A 17,495-nucleotide genomic window follows, 5' to 3' on the forward strand; every position below is an offset into this window, starting at 1 on the left:
AATTGGCTCTTTATTGGAGCTTTAGCCTTCCCAGAAAGCATTGCTCTTCCTGAAAACTGGCCCTTCTCTCTGGAATCTGTTGGGGAGCAGTATGGAAATGGGGATCCCAGAATTTCAGACCAACTACAGGCCAGGCATGGGGCAAATACTGCCCAGTGCAGGAGAAGCTTTCTCTCTGCACATTTCTCTCCTCCGGCCTGCTGTTATAGGAGAGCCTACCAAGAGCAGGCCCAGAAGAAGCTGTCTTACCCCAAGTCACACCTTTGGTTCATCCGCTTGTGTTTTGCTACTATGCTGACTTACAGCTCTCCATGGTTTCAGTGAGCTGAGTGGAGATTTTAATCTTGCCCCCCTCCCATCCCAGTCAGACATTTTCATCACCAAGCTAGCTCCCCAAAAAGAGCTAATTTAAATGCTAATGGTACTATTAGAACCCAAGAGCTTCCCAAACTTGAACTTGCTTCCAGCCTTTAGCAGGTGTTCCTTCTTCACCTAAGGCATAATCAACCATTGGGACTTGTTGCCACAAGTGAGTTGGTGACGGCTGTGAGCTAGATCAGTGCTACTCAAAGTGCTGGTCCACAGACCAATGCCAATCCGTGAGCCATAGGCTGCTGGTTCACAGTGACTCCTCTGCAGGCCAGCTTGGGTGGGATGCTTTAGGGGCCAAATATGGTACCAGCTCCTGGTACAATGGATATATTTTTTGCCAGTCCACTTCAGATAGCTTGACATGGCTTCAAAAGGGCCTTTGACACATTTCATGGAAGCCAAACTTCACTTAAAATTTGCTCTCAGCCAAGTTCTCTAACTGCAACCTCCATGCTCAGAGACACAAATGGGGGTAAAAACGATGTGTGACCTTATTTGCTCAGGAATTCCTCACTGTCCTCCTATTGTGGAGGAAAGATGGACACCACGGAGCCAAATCCTCAGGTACCCAATGGCTCTCCTGTGCCACGATTCATGTGGTGATTTCAGGTGGTGCGATCCACTGCAGTCTACTAAGAAACAGCGTGGAACCTGAGGCTGCAAGTGCCCGACCCACATTCTTGCATATGCTGAACGCCACGGAGTTTTATTCCGAGTAGGCACGTGCAGGAGTTCCAAGCCGCGTTTCCTCGCGCTCTGGAGTTCTGCAAGCAGACGACGACGAGTATAAGTCGAGGCCCCTTACCTTGGCATCAAGTCCCGCTGCGTTCCGCGAGCCGGCTGCTCCTTGCCAAGAAGCGAGCCCTAAATGCGCGGGATTGAAGCCGCCTCCCTCGTGCCTTCCTCTTCGCCGGAGGCGGTTCCTCCGAAGCATGCCTAGTGATGCCAGCAGTGGGTCTCTCCTTCCGGGCAACAGAGCAGGAGCAGCGACAGCAGCCGCCGATGCCAGCCACTGGCATCGGACCCTGGGAGGCAGCGAACACCTCCAACGGTCGGGGCGCTTTAGGGGCGCCCATCTCTCCCCGTCGAGGGGCTCCGGGCCGAGCACAAGAAGAGGCGGGGAGGCGGCTGCGACTTTCCTCCTCCTCCTCCTCCTCCTGGGCCGAGCGCGCGCCCTATTTCGCTCGCTCCCTGCCTCTCCCGCGACAACAGGAGGGCGGTCGCGCCAACTGAGGCTGCGCGTACGGCAGGCTGTCCGGCCGGCCGACCGAGTCGGCAGCGGCGGCAGCCACAGGAGGCTGCAAGGCGGAAAAACCAAGCCCAGCAGCGGAGCCGAGGTGCTGCTGCTTGCGCTGCGCGGCTGCGGGCTCCCTTTCGCCGGCCTTCCTTGTGTGCGTCCTGGGCTGGCCGCGATGCGCCTCCCTCCTCCTCCTCCTCCGGCGTAGCAACGGCAGCGGGAGGCTCCTCCTCCTTCGGCGGCGGCGGCTCCTGCTCGGGTATGCGCCCCTCCAGCCAGCAGCCGGGCCAGGCGGCTCCCGCGAGGGCTGCAGCGGTGGCTGCTGGTGGTGCGGCGGCGGCGGCGGCGGGGAAGGCCTAGCCAAGCGAGCGAGCTGCGCGCCCTCTCCGCCCGCCTCCCTTTTTCCGCCTCCGCCTCCTCCTCCGCCAGCCAGCCAGCCCCGACCCGGCAGTGATGGCAGACGAGCCGCAGCAGCACCAGCCACCTCCGACTCAGCAGCAGCAGCAGCAGCAGTCGTCCGAAGCCCCCGGCGGGGTCGGCCCGGTGGCGACGGCGGCCCCTTCGCTGCCGGCGCTGGTGCCCGGGCTGCAGGGGACCGAAGCCAGCGCGCTGCAGCACAAGATCAAGAACTCCATCTGGTGAGCAGCTCCGGGAAGGCTCCGGGCCCGGGGGTGGCTGGTTGGCTGGGTGCTCGGGAGGGAGCCGGCCGTGGGTTTACTCATGCATGCGCTGCATGTGCCCAGCCGCCCTGCCTGCTGCATATTGATAGGGCTCTCTGAGCCGCGACGGTGCCGGGTCTGGGTGCCTCGACGGACCCCCCGCCTTCCAGAACGGGGTTTTGTTTTTGCAAGGGTTGCAGAGCCCCCGTTGCGCCGCCTCCCCTCCCATGCTGTCTTCTGGCTCCGATCCCGCAAGGTTCTTTCTGCGGCGGCAGGAGGAAGAAGGTGGCGGCGGCGAGTTGCAGCGCCCGACGGCGGCGGGGCGTGTGTGTGTGTGTGTGCCTGTGTGTCTGCAGGGTGGGGGAGGGGAAATGGAAAATGTGTTTACTCGGCTCTGCGGAGGGAGAGCGAGACAGACCCGGGCAGACAGAGCCAGACACGCTCGTATGGAGAAGGGGTCCGGCTGTGCGCGCAAGCAAGGGTGCATGTCTGCGTGCATGCTTCCTAGCTAGCTTGCTGGCGACACAACACAAAGCTCGCCAGGCGCAGCTTTGCACGGGGCTGCTTCCCAATCCATAGTCGCATCCAGCACAGCCCGGGGCAGGAGGCGAGAGACATGCCTTCTCCCCCCCCCCCCTCCACGCCTCGCCCCGTCGTGTGCAAAGCAGCAGGTCGTTCCGCGAAGGGGCATCGCCTCGCCTGGCGGCTGGCTGGGCTCGCCCTCTTCTCCTCCGCCCAGCGCCCCCCCCCCGGCGCGTTTGTCGGAGGAGGCGGGGGCGCCTCTGCCGCATGTTGACATGCATCTCTTTCTCCCTCCCCTCCTTGCTGCAAACACCAGAATGGGGTGACTTGCCTCTTGCTGAGCAGCAATAGCAGCAGCAACAGCAGCAGCAGCCCCTCGCTTGTTTACAGCTGCCGCCGCCGCCGCCGCAGCCCCCCTATTTTGCAGCGTAGGGCGCCTTTTCCTCGGCACTGCTCCGGGTTTTCCGTCAAAATCAGACCTCCCCTTTGAGCAAGAGAGCTGGAGAAGATGTTCATTCAAAAAAGACTGCAATACGTTGTTCCTTGGGTACACTCCTAAAGCCAGGGGCTGACTCGCTGTCTGCCATTGAGGATTTAGCCACTACACTGGCTTGCGAAGTGGGAGGCACCTTTGCCTTCCATTTGAAGCCTTTTTCAGCTGAACCGACTTTTTTTTGCAAAAATAAAATTCCTGAAAATGAAGTGTCTTTCAGTGCTTTCACAGTATAAAGGTCTTTCGCTCCCCCTGTGTACACGATGAAACCTTTAATGCATTTGCTGTTGTGGTTTAAAAATGACATTTTTGGTTATGTGTAGTGCTGATCTGAAATTGAGATCTACGTGGTGTAAAATATATGAGGCAGATTGAATTGTCAGTGGAAGGGGTTGCATTTGAGATGGTGAATTGCACACAGGCTTTGGGGAAACAGACTATTAAGTAGCCTTTAAAAATCTAGGCGAAGGAGGTGTCTGCTGTCTTCAGTCTGCTCGCTGCCATTGTTTTGTTTACAGAATGCCATGAGTTAGAAGTTCTCTCCATCAGAGTCCTGACTGTTAATTTGCTGCTGCTACTGAAGTGTTTGATTTACAGTATTATTTTTTTAGACACCCACTTAAAATATTTCCCCATTCTCCTAGTGTTCAGAAATCAGCCTCTTGAATAGGGTGTTTACATCAGTGGTTTCAGGGGAGGTGTAACATCCAAGTTGGAAGACAAAATGGCTACTAAGTAAAACCTCTTCCCTTTTATATGAACTTGGGTGTGTAGACTTAGTTAAAGCACAACACCATAGCATTGTTTGTTTTAATTCCCAATATAATTGGGGCTTCTAGGACATCTTTTTTTTTAAAGACACATAAACAACCTGCCAAATGTTTTTGGATAATCTTGGCTGCTTTAGCTAGGGATTGGCTTGTCAGCCTGATGGGAATGAATGGAGGATGCCCAGTGGCCGTGCCTGCTGGAATGGTGCTGTTACTGGGAGTGTGACCAGCCAGCCAGCCAGCCAGCGCAGAGTACCCAAAGCCATCTTTGGGCAGGCAGCTTTTTTGCTTACCCTAAAGGTGATCCTAAATGCCACGTCTTGGAAGGAAGCCCCGCCAGTTCGAATGAGCTTGTGTCGTCAAGTGTTCAGGATTCTAGCTCTGGGCACATGCTGCAGATAATAAGGATTAGTTTCCTTTTAACCCCATCTCCCCATTGGCTGCTCTTGGCCCCAGAGTCTGTGGTCCTGTGTGTGCTTAGCAACAAGTGTGTCCCCTTGAACTCAGCGGTTCACGCTTCCAAGAAACATGTCTTGGAGCTGGGATTTATTTGTGTTTTCCCTTTCCTTCAATCATCTTGGTGCCACACCTGTGAGGGCCCTGTCCTCTTATTTCTGCAACGACAGCCGTTTGGGGTGGGCTAGTAAGCTGAGAGAGAGAGTGGGCCAAGGTCACTCAGGGGACCACAAGTGAGCAGGAGGAACATGTGAGCCCTCATTGAAGCTCCGTAGCCACTGGGCAAGACTTTCACCATTTTCTCAATCATGTGGCTACAGGTGGGATGGGGATTCAAATTCATACACATGATTTTGGGGATAGAACTGAGAATTGGGATTGTATAGATAGAGTAGCATCTTGTTGCATGCATCCTTGTGTCTGTGAAACAGCAGCTCAGAAGCATCTTGTGCAGTGCTCTCAGGAGATTGTGCCCTGCTGTGTACTCTGGGCTGGGTTTCATTGCTGTTGCTTTGTAGCGGACTGCTAGTAAACAGTCTTCAGCTTGAATGGCTTCTCTCACTCTTTGCCGGAGTCCATGTGCTCAGCCAGGGATTTTGTAGAGCATAGCTCCGACTTGCAGTTGCATTACACGCTGGAATACTGCACCGATCACACGCCCTGAGGTTTGGGGTAGGGTGGGCTAAAAATCCCATAAATAAGTAAGAAAAATTGCTGTGTATGGAAGGTGGCAAATGTTCTGTGTTCTCCATTAACCAATAAAGCTTAAAATGAAACCTTGTCTTTGTGGCTGGGATTACTGAAAAGAGCATCTGAAAATCTGTATGCTAACTCCTGAAACGTAAGTCGGATTTAATGTGACTGACTTCGACTGCAGTCCAAAACACACTTACTAGGAAGTAAGCCTCATTGAATTTAGTGGGACTTAATTCTAAATAAATAATATTATTATTATTGCTACTTATTTAATTCATAAATCACTTCTATGAGGCATGCTGGAGCAATTTATAACACAGTATTTTGTGTGTATGTATGTGTTATATCTGCTACATATATTAAAACTTAAAATAATTGCATAGATGAAAACAGTTTAAAAATTTATATTAAAATAGTTTTAAAGAACCACACATACATAAAATCAATTAAAATCCAATACAGGTACCCATTGAGATTAAGACCTCCATTTGAAAGGCTTGTTGAAAATTCTAAATAACCATACATAGGATTTCACTGTTAGTGGGTCCAATGGCCAAGAAGGTGGTTTCTGCACAAGCTGTAGAGGGGCAGTTGGGGCTTTGTCAACCTGGGAAGGTAGATCATCTAGGAGAAAGAAAACTTTGATCCTAAACCTCCACAACCTGAGGGGTGTCTTTGGGTGAAGAAAAGGCTAAGGATTAAACGCTACACAAAACTGGAGTGGAGTCCCTAAGATGGTTGGATGGCACCTTGTATGCCTCCTTTGGGCAACAGCAGCCATCTTGCTCTGCTTCCCTTTGGACCACATCAGCGAGGTCGAGTGGGGGGTCTTGTCGTCTGGGCAGCCCGGGACCTCCAGATTCACTGCCCAGGCTTGCGCCCTAGGGAGGTCACGTTGGTGCTACTGACTTCACCCTTGGAGGCACACTCCATTGTCAACAAGTACAGGTGGCAACCATTTTAGACACATCCAATTGACACATGATTGCTGACACACACACAGTGGCGTCGCTAGCCTCTGCGCTGCTGGGGGCGGCGGCAGCGCAGAGGCACCCCCTGGGGGAGGGGCACGGGGCGCGCCGTGACGTCATCATGACGTCACGACGCACGTGTATACAGAAAGGGGGGATTTCCCCCTTTCCGAGGCTTTTTTTCGGCGGGGGGGTGGTGGTGACCAGCGAGGAGGGGGTGACGGGTGACCCCCACCTCGCTGGTCGCCCCCCCCCGCCGAAAAAAAGCGGCGGAAAGCGGAAAAAGAAGTAGAGCGGCGCTTAAACGCGCCTGCTCTGCTTCCTTTCCAGGCTTTCCCCGCCCCCCCCCCCGCGGTTTTTTCGGCGGGGGTGGTGGTGACCAGCGAGGAGGGAGTGACGGGTGACCCCCACCTCGCTGGTCGCCCCCCCCCGCCGAAAAAAAGCGGCGGAAAGCGGAAAAAGAAGCAGAGCGGTGCTTAAACGCGCCTGCTCTGCTTCCTTTCCAGGCTTTCCCCGCCCCCCCCCGCGGTTTTTTCGGCGGCGGGGGGGGTGACCAGCGAGGAGGGAGTGACAAGGGTGACCCCCACCTCGCTGGTCGGCCCCCCCCCCCGCCGAAAAAAAGCGGCGGAAAGCGGAAAAAGAAGCAGAGCGGCGCTTAAACGCGCCTGCTCTGCTTCCTTTCCAGGCTTTCCCCGCCCCCCCCCCGCGGTTTTTTCGGCGGGGGGGGTGACCAGCGAGGAGGGAGTGACAAGGGTGACCCCCACCTCGCTGGTCGCCCCCCCCCGCCGAAAAAAAAGCGGCGGAAAGCGGAAAAAGAAGCAGAGCGGCGCTTAAACGCGCCTGCTCTGCTTCCTTTCCAGGCTTTCCCCGCCCCCCCCCCGCGGTTTTTTCGGCGGGGGGGGGTGACCAGCGAGGAGGGAGTGACAAGGGTGACCCCCACCTCGCTGGTCGGCCCCCCCCCCCGCCGAAAAAAAAGCGGCGGAAAGCGGAAAAAGAAGCAGAGCGGCGCTTAAACGCGCCTGCTCTGCTTCCTTTCCAGGCTTTCCCCGCCCCCCCCCCGCGGTTTTTTCGGCGGGGGGGGGGTGACCAGCGAGGAGGGAGTGACAAGGGTGACCCCCACCTCGCTGGTCGGCCCCCCCCCCGCCGAAAAAAAGCGGCGGAAAGCGGAAAAAGAAGCAGAGCGGCGCTTAAACACGCCTGCTCTGCTTCCTTTCCAGGCTTTCCCCGCCCGCCCTCCCGCGGTTTTTTCGGCGGGGGGGGGTGACCAGCGAGGAGGGGGTGACAACCCCCCTCGCGGGTCGCCCCCCCCCCGCCGAAAAAAAGCGGCAGAAGCACCCCATCCATGTGCTGCTGCTCCGGGGGTGACGGAGGGAGCGGCGGCGCGTGGGAGTGGCGGGAGGGGCCGCCGCTTGACACCCCCACCCACCGCTGCTCACCCTGTCACTGGGGGCGTCCCGCCCCCACCGCCCCTCCCCAGCGACGCCCCTGCACACACATATCTTTGAACCCAAAAGAAGGCAGAATGGGACATAACAGGGTGGGGTGCACTTATATACACTTTGCCGATGTGTGCGGCGGCCGGGAACAGAACCCCCGTGTGAAATTATCACTGCCCGTGACTAAAAGTGCAGTATGATTGTGCCCCTCCAGGTGGGCACTAGGGGAGGGACCCAAGTTCAAATCCCACACAGCCACAAAGATTCTAGTTCAATCACTGCCTCTTGGCCTAAACTACCTCAGAGGGGAAATTGGGTTGAGGGGGGGGGGGAAATGGAGATGGGGAGAGCCTTTTATGTTTTCCTGGAGGAAAGGTGAGGTTACAAATAAATACAAATAAATAAAACGTTACATATCAATAAAATGTTATATGTAAATTTGCTTCAATGAATTATTAGGATTGCCACTCTCTTAAAATAGCTTTTAGTTGACAATTCATTTGCCTTTCAGTGGTTTGCAATTAAAAAACAATACCTCAGTATAGGTGCTATTTTAAGATAATTAAAGTAGCTTACAAAATTGAAAGAAGAGCTTCTGTTTGGTGATAGAAGGATAGCTCACCTTTTAATCTCCCTATTGCAGTGGGCACACTAGTGCCAAAATGTGCCCCCTCTTTAATTTGCATTCCCAACAGCTATAAGTTTACCTCACTAATTCCCCCTCCGCCACCGATTGATCAAATAATCCTGTAGTTGATTACTAATTAAACCTGCTCTCCCCATTGTCACTTTTAAAGGGTACAGCAGTTTAAAGGGTACATATAGCAGTTACTAAAACGGAAGACTTGGAGATGATAACAAGTCTGTAAGGACCACAGTGCATTTGGTTGGTTGCAGCCTTGGTCAGCAATATTGTTTCTTGCTTTAGCCACAACAGAATTTATTCTGGAAATTAAAATGAGTTTGACAGGCGATATTTGTTATATTATGAGGCACTTGTAGAACCGGTTCTCTAGGTGCATGGCAAAGGGCCTCTACAGATGACCTTGGGGCAGGCTTTCCCAACCTGGTGCCCTCCAGATGCTTTTCCACTACAATTCCCATCACCCTCAACACCATCCTGCAGATGCTGGCCTAATGGGAGTTATAGTTTGACACATATGGATCGAACCAAGTTGAGAAAGTTTGCCTCAAGGTGTGAACAGGTACAAATGAGAGAAGGCAGTCTGTTAGGCACTGAGATCCCAAGCACGCTGAATTGGGCTCAGAGGCCAGATTACTTGCTCAAAGCAGCTCACAGCCAAACATTTTTAAAACTACAGATTGTGTCTGTCCCATGTGTCTACCTGGGCCCTAAGATCACATTCAGAGGTCTTTCTCCAAGTGCCCTACCAAATGAGTTGTGGTGGGTGACGTTTTTGGTGTTGGTGCCCCGGTTGTGGAATGCCTTACAGTCTTTCTGGTAACAGGTAGGTAGCCATGTTGGTCTGCCGTAGTCAAAACAAAATAAAAAATTAAAAAAAATCCCTTCCAGTAGCACCCCAGAGACCAACTAAGTCTTTCTGGTGTGATCTGAAGACATATTTGTTTACAGAGTTACCATAATTTTTTCTCCTTTTTTTCTGGGGTGGGGAGTGTTTTTTTAGATCTGCATTGTTGTTATCATCTGTTATCTGGCTTCTGCTGTTGGTGTAGTATATTTTAGATTTAACGTTTTATGGCCTTTGTCAGCCTGATGCCCTCCAGATGTTTTAGATTGTAATTCCCATCAGCCCTGGCAGATGTTTTGGAGTACAACTCTCATTGCCCCAGCACCATAATGCAGCCATGCTGACCAAGGTTGGCGGGAGTTGTGGTCCGACACGTGTGAAAGGCACCCAAGGTTCAAAATTTGCCAGGCGCTTTTTGTGACTGGCGTGGGTCCAATTGCGACCACGTGGAGATCTCTGGATGCTAGGCTGGTGACGGACTTCTCCATCTCACTGGCCCCTCCAGCTTTCTTAAGCAGGTAAGCAGATTTGGGTGACTGCAACCTCGTTTTAAGGAGCCATTTGGCACCTAGTTTATATATCTTGAGTTTCCAACACTTTGGGGTTACACTCCCTCTGAAGGAGCAGGTACATAACTTTGGAAGTACTTCTGGATCATTTGCAGTAACTTGTGGTGCAGGTGGCCTCAGTGACACAAGACTGGCTTCCATCGGCTTTGGCTGGTGGCCGAGCTACACCCCTGTCTGGCATGGATAGGTTAATTTATGTTGCCTATGCTCTGGTAACCTCTAGATTAGATTTCTGCTACATGTTATATGTAGGGCTGATTGATGGTTTGGAAACTTCAGCTGGTGCAGAATTAAGTGGTCAGGTTGCTCACTGGGGCAAGATGGTTTGAGCATATTACACTGATCTTGGCCCTACAACACTGGCTGCCAGTTAGTTTTCAAGCCCAATTCAGAGTGCTGGTTTTGACCTATACAGTGGTACCTCTGGTTACGAACGCTTGGGGTTACAAACTCTGCTAACCCTGCTGCTTCTGGTTGTGAACCTTGCTCCAGGATGCAAATGGAAATCGCACACAATGGAAGGCCCCATTAGTGAAAGCGCGCCTCAGGATAAGAACGGTTTCAGCTTAAGAACCGACCTGCAGAACGAATTAAGTTCATAACCAGAGGTACCACTGTACAGCCTTAATTGGCTGAGGACTGCCGTACCTCAAGGACCACCTCTCCCCATACGAACCAACCTGGACCCTGTGATGATCATCTGAGGCCATTCTTTGTGTGCCACCTCCACGTTGTTGTTCAGTCGTTCAGTCGTGTCCGACTCTTCGTGACCCCATGGACCAGAGCATGCCAGGCACGCCTATCCTTCACTGCCTCTCGCAGTTTGGCCAAACTCATGTTAGTAGCTTCGAGAACACTGTCCAACCACCTCGTCCTCTGTCGTCCCCTTCTCCTTGTGCCCTCCATCTTTCCCAACATCAGGGTCTTTTCTAGGGAGTCTTCTCTTCTCATGAGGCCACCTCCACAAGAGGTCGCTTTTTCTGCGCTGGCTCCCTGTTTGTGGAATGCTTTCCCTAGGGAGGCTTACCTGGCACCTTCATTACATATCTTTAGGCACCAGGCAAAAACATTTCTCTATAACCAGGCCACAGGCTGATCAGCATTCTATGGCCTTTAAAATGTGTTTGAGGTGCGGGAGGGTTATAGATTTGTTTTTGTTTTATTATGTCTTTTGTGTTCTCATTTTTGTATTTTTCTGTTGTGAACTGGACTGCGATCTTTGGTTGGAGGATGTATGCAGATTTAATAAATAAATAAAATTAATAAGTTTTAAATGAGTTGCAGCCATAACAGTTGACTCTTTCTTGCAGCTGATTAAGTATTGTGTAAAATTAAAATGATTTGGTATCTTCTAATCCCGTCAGGATTATTCTTTTCTGCCCATCTCAAATGGATATGATGAAATGGTGTCTGCTTCGTTGTCCAGTTGAGGTGTATGTGTGTTTATATATACAATGATTGAAATGCAACACAGGCATAAGTGAGCTACATACCGATGCTGTTTTTGTTTTGTTTTTCTGGCCATGAATTGTTTTTTCCCCCTTACAGTACTGATGGAAAGGCCCAAGCTGATCTCTGAGCTCTTTATTTCCCCTTTTCTCCTTCATGGATTACAAGTCTAGACAAAAAGACCAGGCCTGAGCAGCAGCGCCCAGACAGCCCTGATTAGTGTCACTTAGGGCAGGGTTGCAAATTGCCCCAGCCTTTGCTGCACTTTTGGGATTTAATCTCTGTGTTTCTGTTTTTATTTTAGATTCATTAAAGCTTTTATGCTAATCGCTTTTTGTGTCCAGACACTTAAACCTCGAAAGGGAGATAGATCTTTGTTCAGCTCAACTGCTTGTGAATATGGGGTTTTGGTTAATTTAGGGCGGAGTGAGCATTGTTTGGCCCACTGTGTGTTTGTGGAGGGTGTATTTGACAAAGAGACTGCCGACAGACATCTCGGATGCTCCAGACTTTTGAGAGTCAGCCTGCAGTTTCACTAAGGCTGCTAAAGTGTAACAAAATAGAAAATTCTTTCCAGTAGCACCTTAGAGACCAACTGAGTTTGTTCTTGGTATGAGCTTTCGTGTGCGTGCACACGAAAGCTCATACCAAGAACAAACTCAGTTGGTCTCTAAGGTGCTACTGGAAAGAATTTTCTATTTTGTTTCGACTATGGCAGACCAACACGGCTACCCACCTGTAACTGCTGCTAAAGTGTGTTCCACTTTTGAGTGTTGTTGCTGCACCTGGGTCCTGCTGGCGAGCTTGCCCCCGTTAGGGCATATGGTTGGCCACTGTGAGACCAGGGTGCTGGACTAGAGGGGCCCCCTTTGGCCAGATCCAGCTGGTCAACCTGGTGCCCTGCAGATGTCTTGCGCTATGGCTCCTATCAGCCACAGCCAACATAGCGGTGCTGTCAGCCCCGGTAACGTGTGGTCATGCTGGCTGGGACTTACAGAAGCTGTAGTCCAAAACATCTGCAGAGTGCCAGGCCAGGTTCAGGGAAGGCTGGTGCAACAACTTTCACATGATTGCCAATAATGCAATCCCTGCAACCATCTGCCTAGCAGTGCCTCACACATTCACATTACAAGTTGGTGTGGGAGAGTGAAACCCCACCCCCCGTTTTGATATTTCCTCACATGGGGGGGGGGGAGGAGACAGTCTCATTCTTGGTGCCACTTCCCATCATTCATCCGTGAGAAAGTCACAGAAATGTGTCCAAGGCCTTTCTGTCCAAGTAAGTTGGGGACAGGTGTTTTGGGTGCTACCCAGGGCTAGAAGTCAACTGGGACCCACCATGTGACTGCTTCAGAAAGGGATGGATGTGCTCTTCTCTCTCTGCGTGCTTCTGTATCCTGCACCAGGCAGAGCTTCTGAATGTTCTTTAGAGCAACCACACATATACTGGGCTGCCTAGACGATAATCCCGATCGATCAGGGTCCTGTCAGAAGTCAGTGAAGTTGTTGTAGTTTGGCTCAGCTTTGGCACAGCTTGAATGGCATCCTCACCAGCCCCTTTTGACATGACCCTCACTGCCACACAAAGAAATCAAAAATCCCAACCCTGTTTCTGCCAAAGGCTTTAATGCCAAATCAGAGTGGTACATAGGCAGGCAAAAGGTCACAGGGCGCAACAGCAGGTACATGGGAGGTGCATATACACGTGACTTAAGTGCCAGCTAAGACACTGATCCAACAAGCGGCTTGCTCTCCCCTGCACATCTTCCCAAAGCTCTTTGCCTTCCACACTTTCAGATGTGCCGTTCTGATGTCGTTTCTGTTGTGTGTAGAATTTTGGTCTCCCAAGAACGGCAGCTTTCATTGAAGAGGACCCCACACATAAACACAACCCCAGTTTTTGAGGCCATTTGGCTATCCCAAAGAAAGGGTTGCAAAAGTCATAGTTCCTCAACGGATCAGAGTAGATCAAGTGACCAACCTACCTGCCCCAGGACCTTGTAATTAAATCATCTTCAACAGAACTTATGCTATCAAGGCAGTGGATTGCAAGTCCCATTAAGGATGCAGACTAGTGTTTTTCCCCAGCAGAAGTCCCATAAGGATAATGCTAGAAATGTAAAGAACACAGTGATGCTGGCATGGCACAGCCCCTGTTCATTTCAGTAGAACTTGGCCAGGTGGATTTGCTGGTGATTTTGATTTTTACCCATTTTAATTACCGGTAGCATGTGTGTGTTGAGGTGCTGTTGTTCCCCAGTCCCCTGCTGTGGGCAACTAAATGTCTTACAAGACAGTTGTCCACTTTGCTGTCTTTTGAGAACTTCCAGTGGAGCTTGTCATTCTTTGTATTTTCCTTTCACCCAAATTGCTTAAAGACAGTGTTTGAAATTAGCCAGGCACCAGGAGCAGTTTGTGCATGACTGTTGCCCGCTTGCGACCAAGTGAAGATGTCTGGGTGCTGGGATGGCGCCTGACATCTCCATCTGGAGGTGCATGCCTGTGGATTATTGGATCTTGACTGTTTTCACACACTAATACCACATTCTGTAGAATTCTATCAGTTATATTTTATTTGCACAATCAGGATGAATTTCAGGTACCAGCATGCTTTTTTCCTGTTCAACCTCAGCAGGAGCAGTGAATAAAATTATAGTTAATTGTTGTAGCCTGTCTTCACTTACCCCACTCCACTGCCCTGTTCACAGTTGTGAATAATATTCTTAATGTTATGAATGGCCCGTGTCACTATTAAGGGGGAAAAGGTAGGAATTGGCCGATATGTATGTGGACTATCCCTGGATAAAGTGACTTTTCTTCTTTAAGTCCTCAAAGTTCTTAACCTAGCTCAAGGTTGTCATCTGAACTAGCCAGATGTTTAACTGATAATCACAGTCAGTCCATCATTTGAAAAATAAGACAACTTGACATTCCATTTTGGCCACTGTAACCTTGGTTTAAGGAGCCATTTGGCACCCAGCTTATGTATCTTGAGTTTCTAACGCCGCTTTGAAAAATCACTTTTCATGCAAAGCTGGCTTGATCTGCTGCCTCCTGCAGCCAGAGCACCTTAACAGTCTCATTTCTGATTGTTTCACCCACCATTGTTCATCAGTGAGCTACTAGGTACCTGTGGGGTGTGTGTGTGTGTGTGTGTGTGTGTGTGTAGAGAGAGAGAGAGAGAAAGAATCTGACTGTGTATATGTGTATTGTCTCCTATTCCCTCCTCTAACACATCAACACACACAGGTTGCTTTTGATAGCAAATTTGGGCATAGATGATGTATTTGTGCCTTAGGGATACATAAGGAACTGGGTGTGCCCTTCCTCCAGGTGGTGAGTTAGCCAGAAAATATTTGGAGGGTAGAGGAAGCCAGCCTCACTTTCCAAGCAACTTCCAGCTGGTATCATGCACAACTGGAAATTGTGTGGTGCCTACAATGATAGATCCTAGTTTTAAAGAAATAAAACAGTTGCTGGATCTGCCGATCCTTTCAGACATTCACTGAAGTCAGTGGACTGAGCCAGGAGGCAGGACTGCAAAAAAAGCTTTGTGTGTGGTTACCTGTCCTTTAACTTTTTAGTCACATTTGTATGGGGGGGGGGGTTGCTTCAGCTCAGGATAGATGTTTGTTGTGGAGGGAGACAAACCACATAAACAACAACAACAACAGCATTTTTAAATGTTTCATGGAGTCTCAGGCATAATTGCAGGAGGAGGAGGTAGCCATAGTTATAATTTAATTCATTTATACCCAATTTTTCCTCTGAGTTCGAGGTTGTGTACATGCAGGTCCTGCTTTATGAACATTTGCTATGCGAAAATTCACTTATCCGAACATGAGGAATTAGCACCTAAACCTAGCTATATACAGTACACCACAGATTCTGAACAGAGAGCATTTTTTAACTTCCTTGTTTGCCTTCTGTTGGTTGGCTGAGGAAAGGAGGGAGAATGATCCGACAAAGCAGAGCAGTTTTCCTGTTTTTTGTTTGTTTGTTTGTTTGTTTGTTTTGGCTTTTGGGGGTCAAAATTCTGTGGCTGGGAATGCGTTAGAAATTTCCCCATAGGAATAAATGTAAATCATCACCTCGTTATGTGAACGCTCGGGTAATGAACGATTTTCATTGTCTTCAGTCAGAGGAACCTGCATGTGCAGCAACCCCTGGTTTGCGTGGCAGTTGCGTTCCTGGCCCCCGCACATGTTGGCAGAGCATGTGTAAGCAAACCCTGTTCTGTCCCCTTTCCAGGCTACTTCTAGGTTGCAGCGATGTGCACTTGCACGATCATGCGTGCATTGAACCAGTGTAAAATAGCCATTGCCTGTATATGGTTCTAACCCCCAACCCCCCATTTTATTCTCACAACAACCCTGGGACACTGAGAGAAGGTGACCTGAGCCAAGAAAAATGCTTCCCCTGAAATATTCTATGGCAGTGACCCATTAAAGGGCATTTTCTGCTTGTGTCCCATCCTCTGGAAGGCTCTTCTCCCCCCCTCTATGGAACCACCATCAATTACATGCTTCAGACACCTTTTGAAGAGGCAAATTCCCCCCCTAGCCTTTACCTGATCTATAAGCTGTTGTTGTTGTTGTTGTTGTTGTTGTTGTTGTTGTTGTTGTTGTTGTTGTTGTTGTTGTTGTTGTTTACCTGATCTATAAGCTGTTGTTGTTGTTTACCTGATCTATAAGCTGTTGTTGTTGTTGTTGTTGTTGTTGTTGTTGTATATTACAGAGTTTTATTGAAGTTCTGTATTTTTACTGCTGCTCTGATCGTTTGTACTGATTTTGTTATACATCTATAACATACTTTTAAAGCTTTTATTTAAGGTTTTTATATAACACCTTTAGTTTAGAAATGCTATTTTATTTGTTTGTTTGTTTGTTTGTTTATTATATTGTCATGTTCTCAAAGTAAAAGTTGACAAAGTCGAGTTCCTGATGAATTTTTGAAATGTAAATCCTTTTGTTCTTATTTGAGCGGACACCACAAGCATCATCCTAATGCCGGGATGCAGCATCTTGTAGCGCTGGCCCTCTGCAGCGCAGTGCATGTTTTCTTGGGAGTAAGCCCCATTGAACTTGGCAGAACTTACTTGTGAGTAAATGTACACGTTAGCCAAGCACTTACTTAGAAAGGCTGTCTGTATCAGTAACAAGGAAGGTTGCAATCAGATAAATAGTGCTTTATTCAAAATTATTACACAGAATAAGAATACACTCCTGTTTCTTGTGGAAAAACCTTGAAGTGTGAGCATTGCTGTACTGCACTTATTCCTTTAGAGTACTTGCAGGCCACACCATAACAAAGTTTACAGGGCAGTTCACCACAGATCAGATCCATGGGCGTAGCTAGGGTTTTTGTTAGGGCGGGAGCAGGCTTCATGTTGGGGGGGGGCAGAACCTCAGTTAGTTAAGTATATTTCTTGATTTACTTGATTTAGGGGAGGCCGCTCTCCTCTCCCCACCACCACCCCTTGGTTATAATATTATGAACTAGCAGTAAATGTGGATATTTTGTCAAGTTTTTATGACAGGCTCATTTGTACAGTATCATCATTCATCACCATCATTGTGCATGATACTAAGAACCAAATGTCTGAGAGAGCCTAACTTCAGATTGTAAGCCAGCCCCCCCCCAAAAAAAATCTGGTGCTCTCCAGGTTTTTTTGGGGGGACCAGTCTCCCTTCAGCTTCAGCATCATATGTCAGTGCTGGCTGGGGCTGATGGGAGTTGCAGTCCATAATATCTGGAGAGCACTAGACGGACTAAGACTGAGGCAAACTTTCAAACTGATGCTCAGCTTCACAGACTTCAAAAAACTGAAGATTGGTATGAGTTGAAACCATTTTTTTCAACTCTGCCTACATGGCCAGTTTGCTGTTTCTGTGGCCCTATTTGCACACCACAAGAAACCCAGGACGAGCATAAATAAGTCTGTGGTTCACTCCTTTCCCACTCCTTCAACGTGGCTGTGATAAGTCTAAAAGCTTTCACTTCTGGTTTTGCTTGTTTGCAGTTTGCTGCTTTGTTAGAATGGACACATTTTGGGTATTATTATTATTTATTTACTTGATTTGTTACCTGCCCTTCACTGCAAGGTTCTAGGGTGTTACAGCAGTATATATTTTATAGCAGTATACAGCTATAAAGACAAGTAAAACCAAAGCTGTTCCAACAGAACAGTGTAGATACACCAGGCATCCCCAAACTCAGCCCTCCAGATGTTTTGGGACTACAATTCCCATCGTCCCTGACGACTGGTCCTGTTAGCTAGGGATGATGGGAGTTGTAGTCCCAAAACATCTGGAGGGCCGAGTTTGGGGATGCCTGGTGTAGATTCATCCAAAGAGGTGTGTCTCACAAAGAACA

General features: G+C 49.5%; 1 protein-coding gene across 1 annotated transcript in view; it reads left to right on the forward strand.

The window, feature by feature from the left end:
• Window positions 1–1,795: 1,795 nt before the first annotated feature.
• Window positions 1,796–17,495, forward strand: part of RFX7 (regulatory factor X7) — a 40,067-nt gene continuing 24,367 nt past the window's right edge. Inside the window, 1 exon segment of the mRNA XM_033168028.1 lies at window positions 1,796–2,247. Within this exon segment, the coding sequence (XP_033023919.1) occupies window positions 2,063–2,247 (185 nt within the window). The 5' untranslated portion in view covers window positions 1,796–2,062.

Source organism: Lacerta agilis, chromosome 13, assembly GCF_009819535.1.
Source record: "Lacerta agilis isolate rLacAgi1 chromosome 13, rLacAgi1.pri, whole genome shotgun sequence".
Taxonomy (NCBI): Eukaryota; Metazoa; Chordata; class Lepidosauria; order Squamata; family Lacertidae; genus Lacerta; species Lacerta agilis.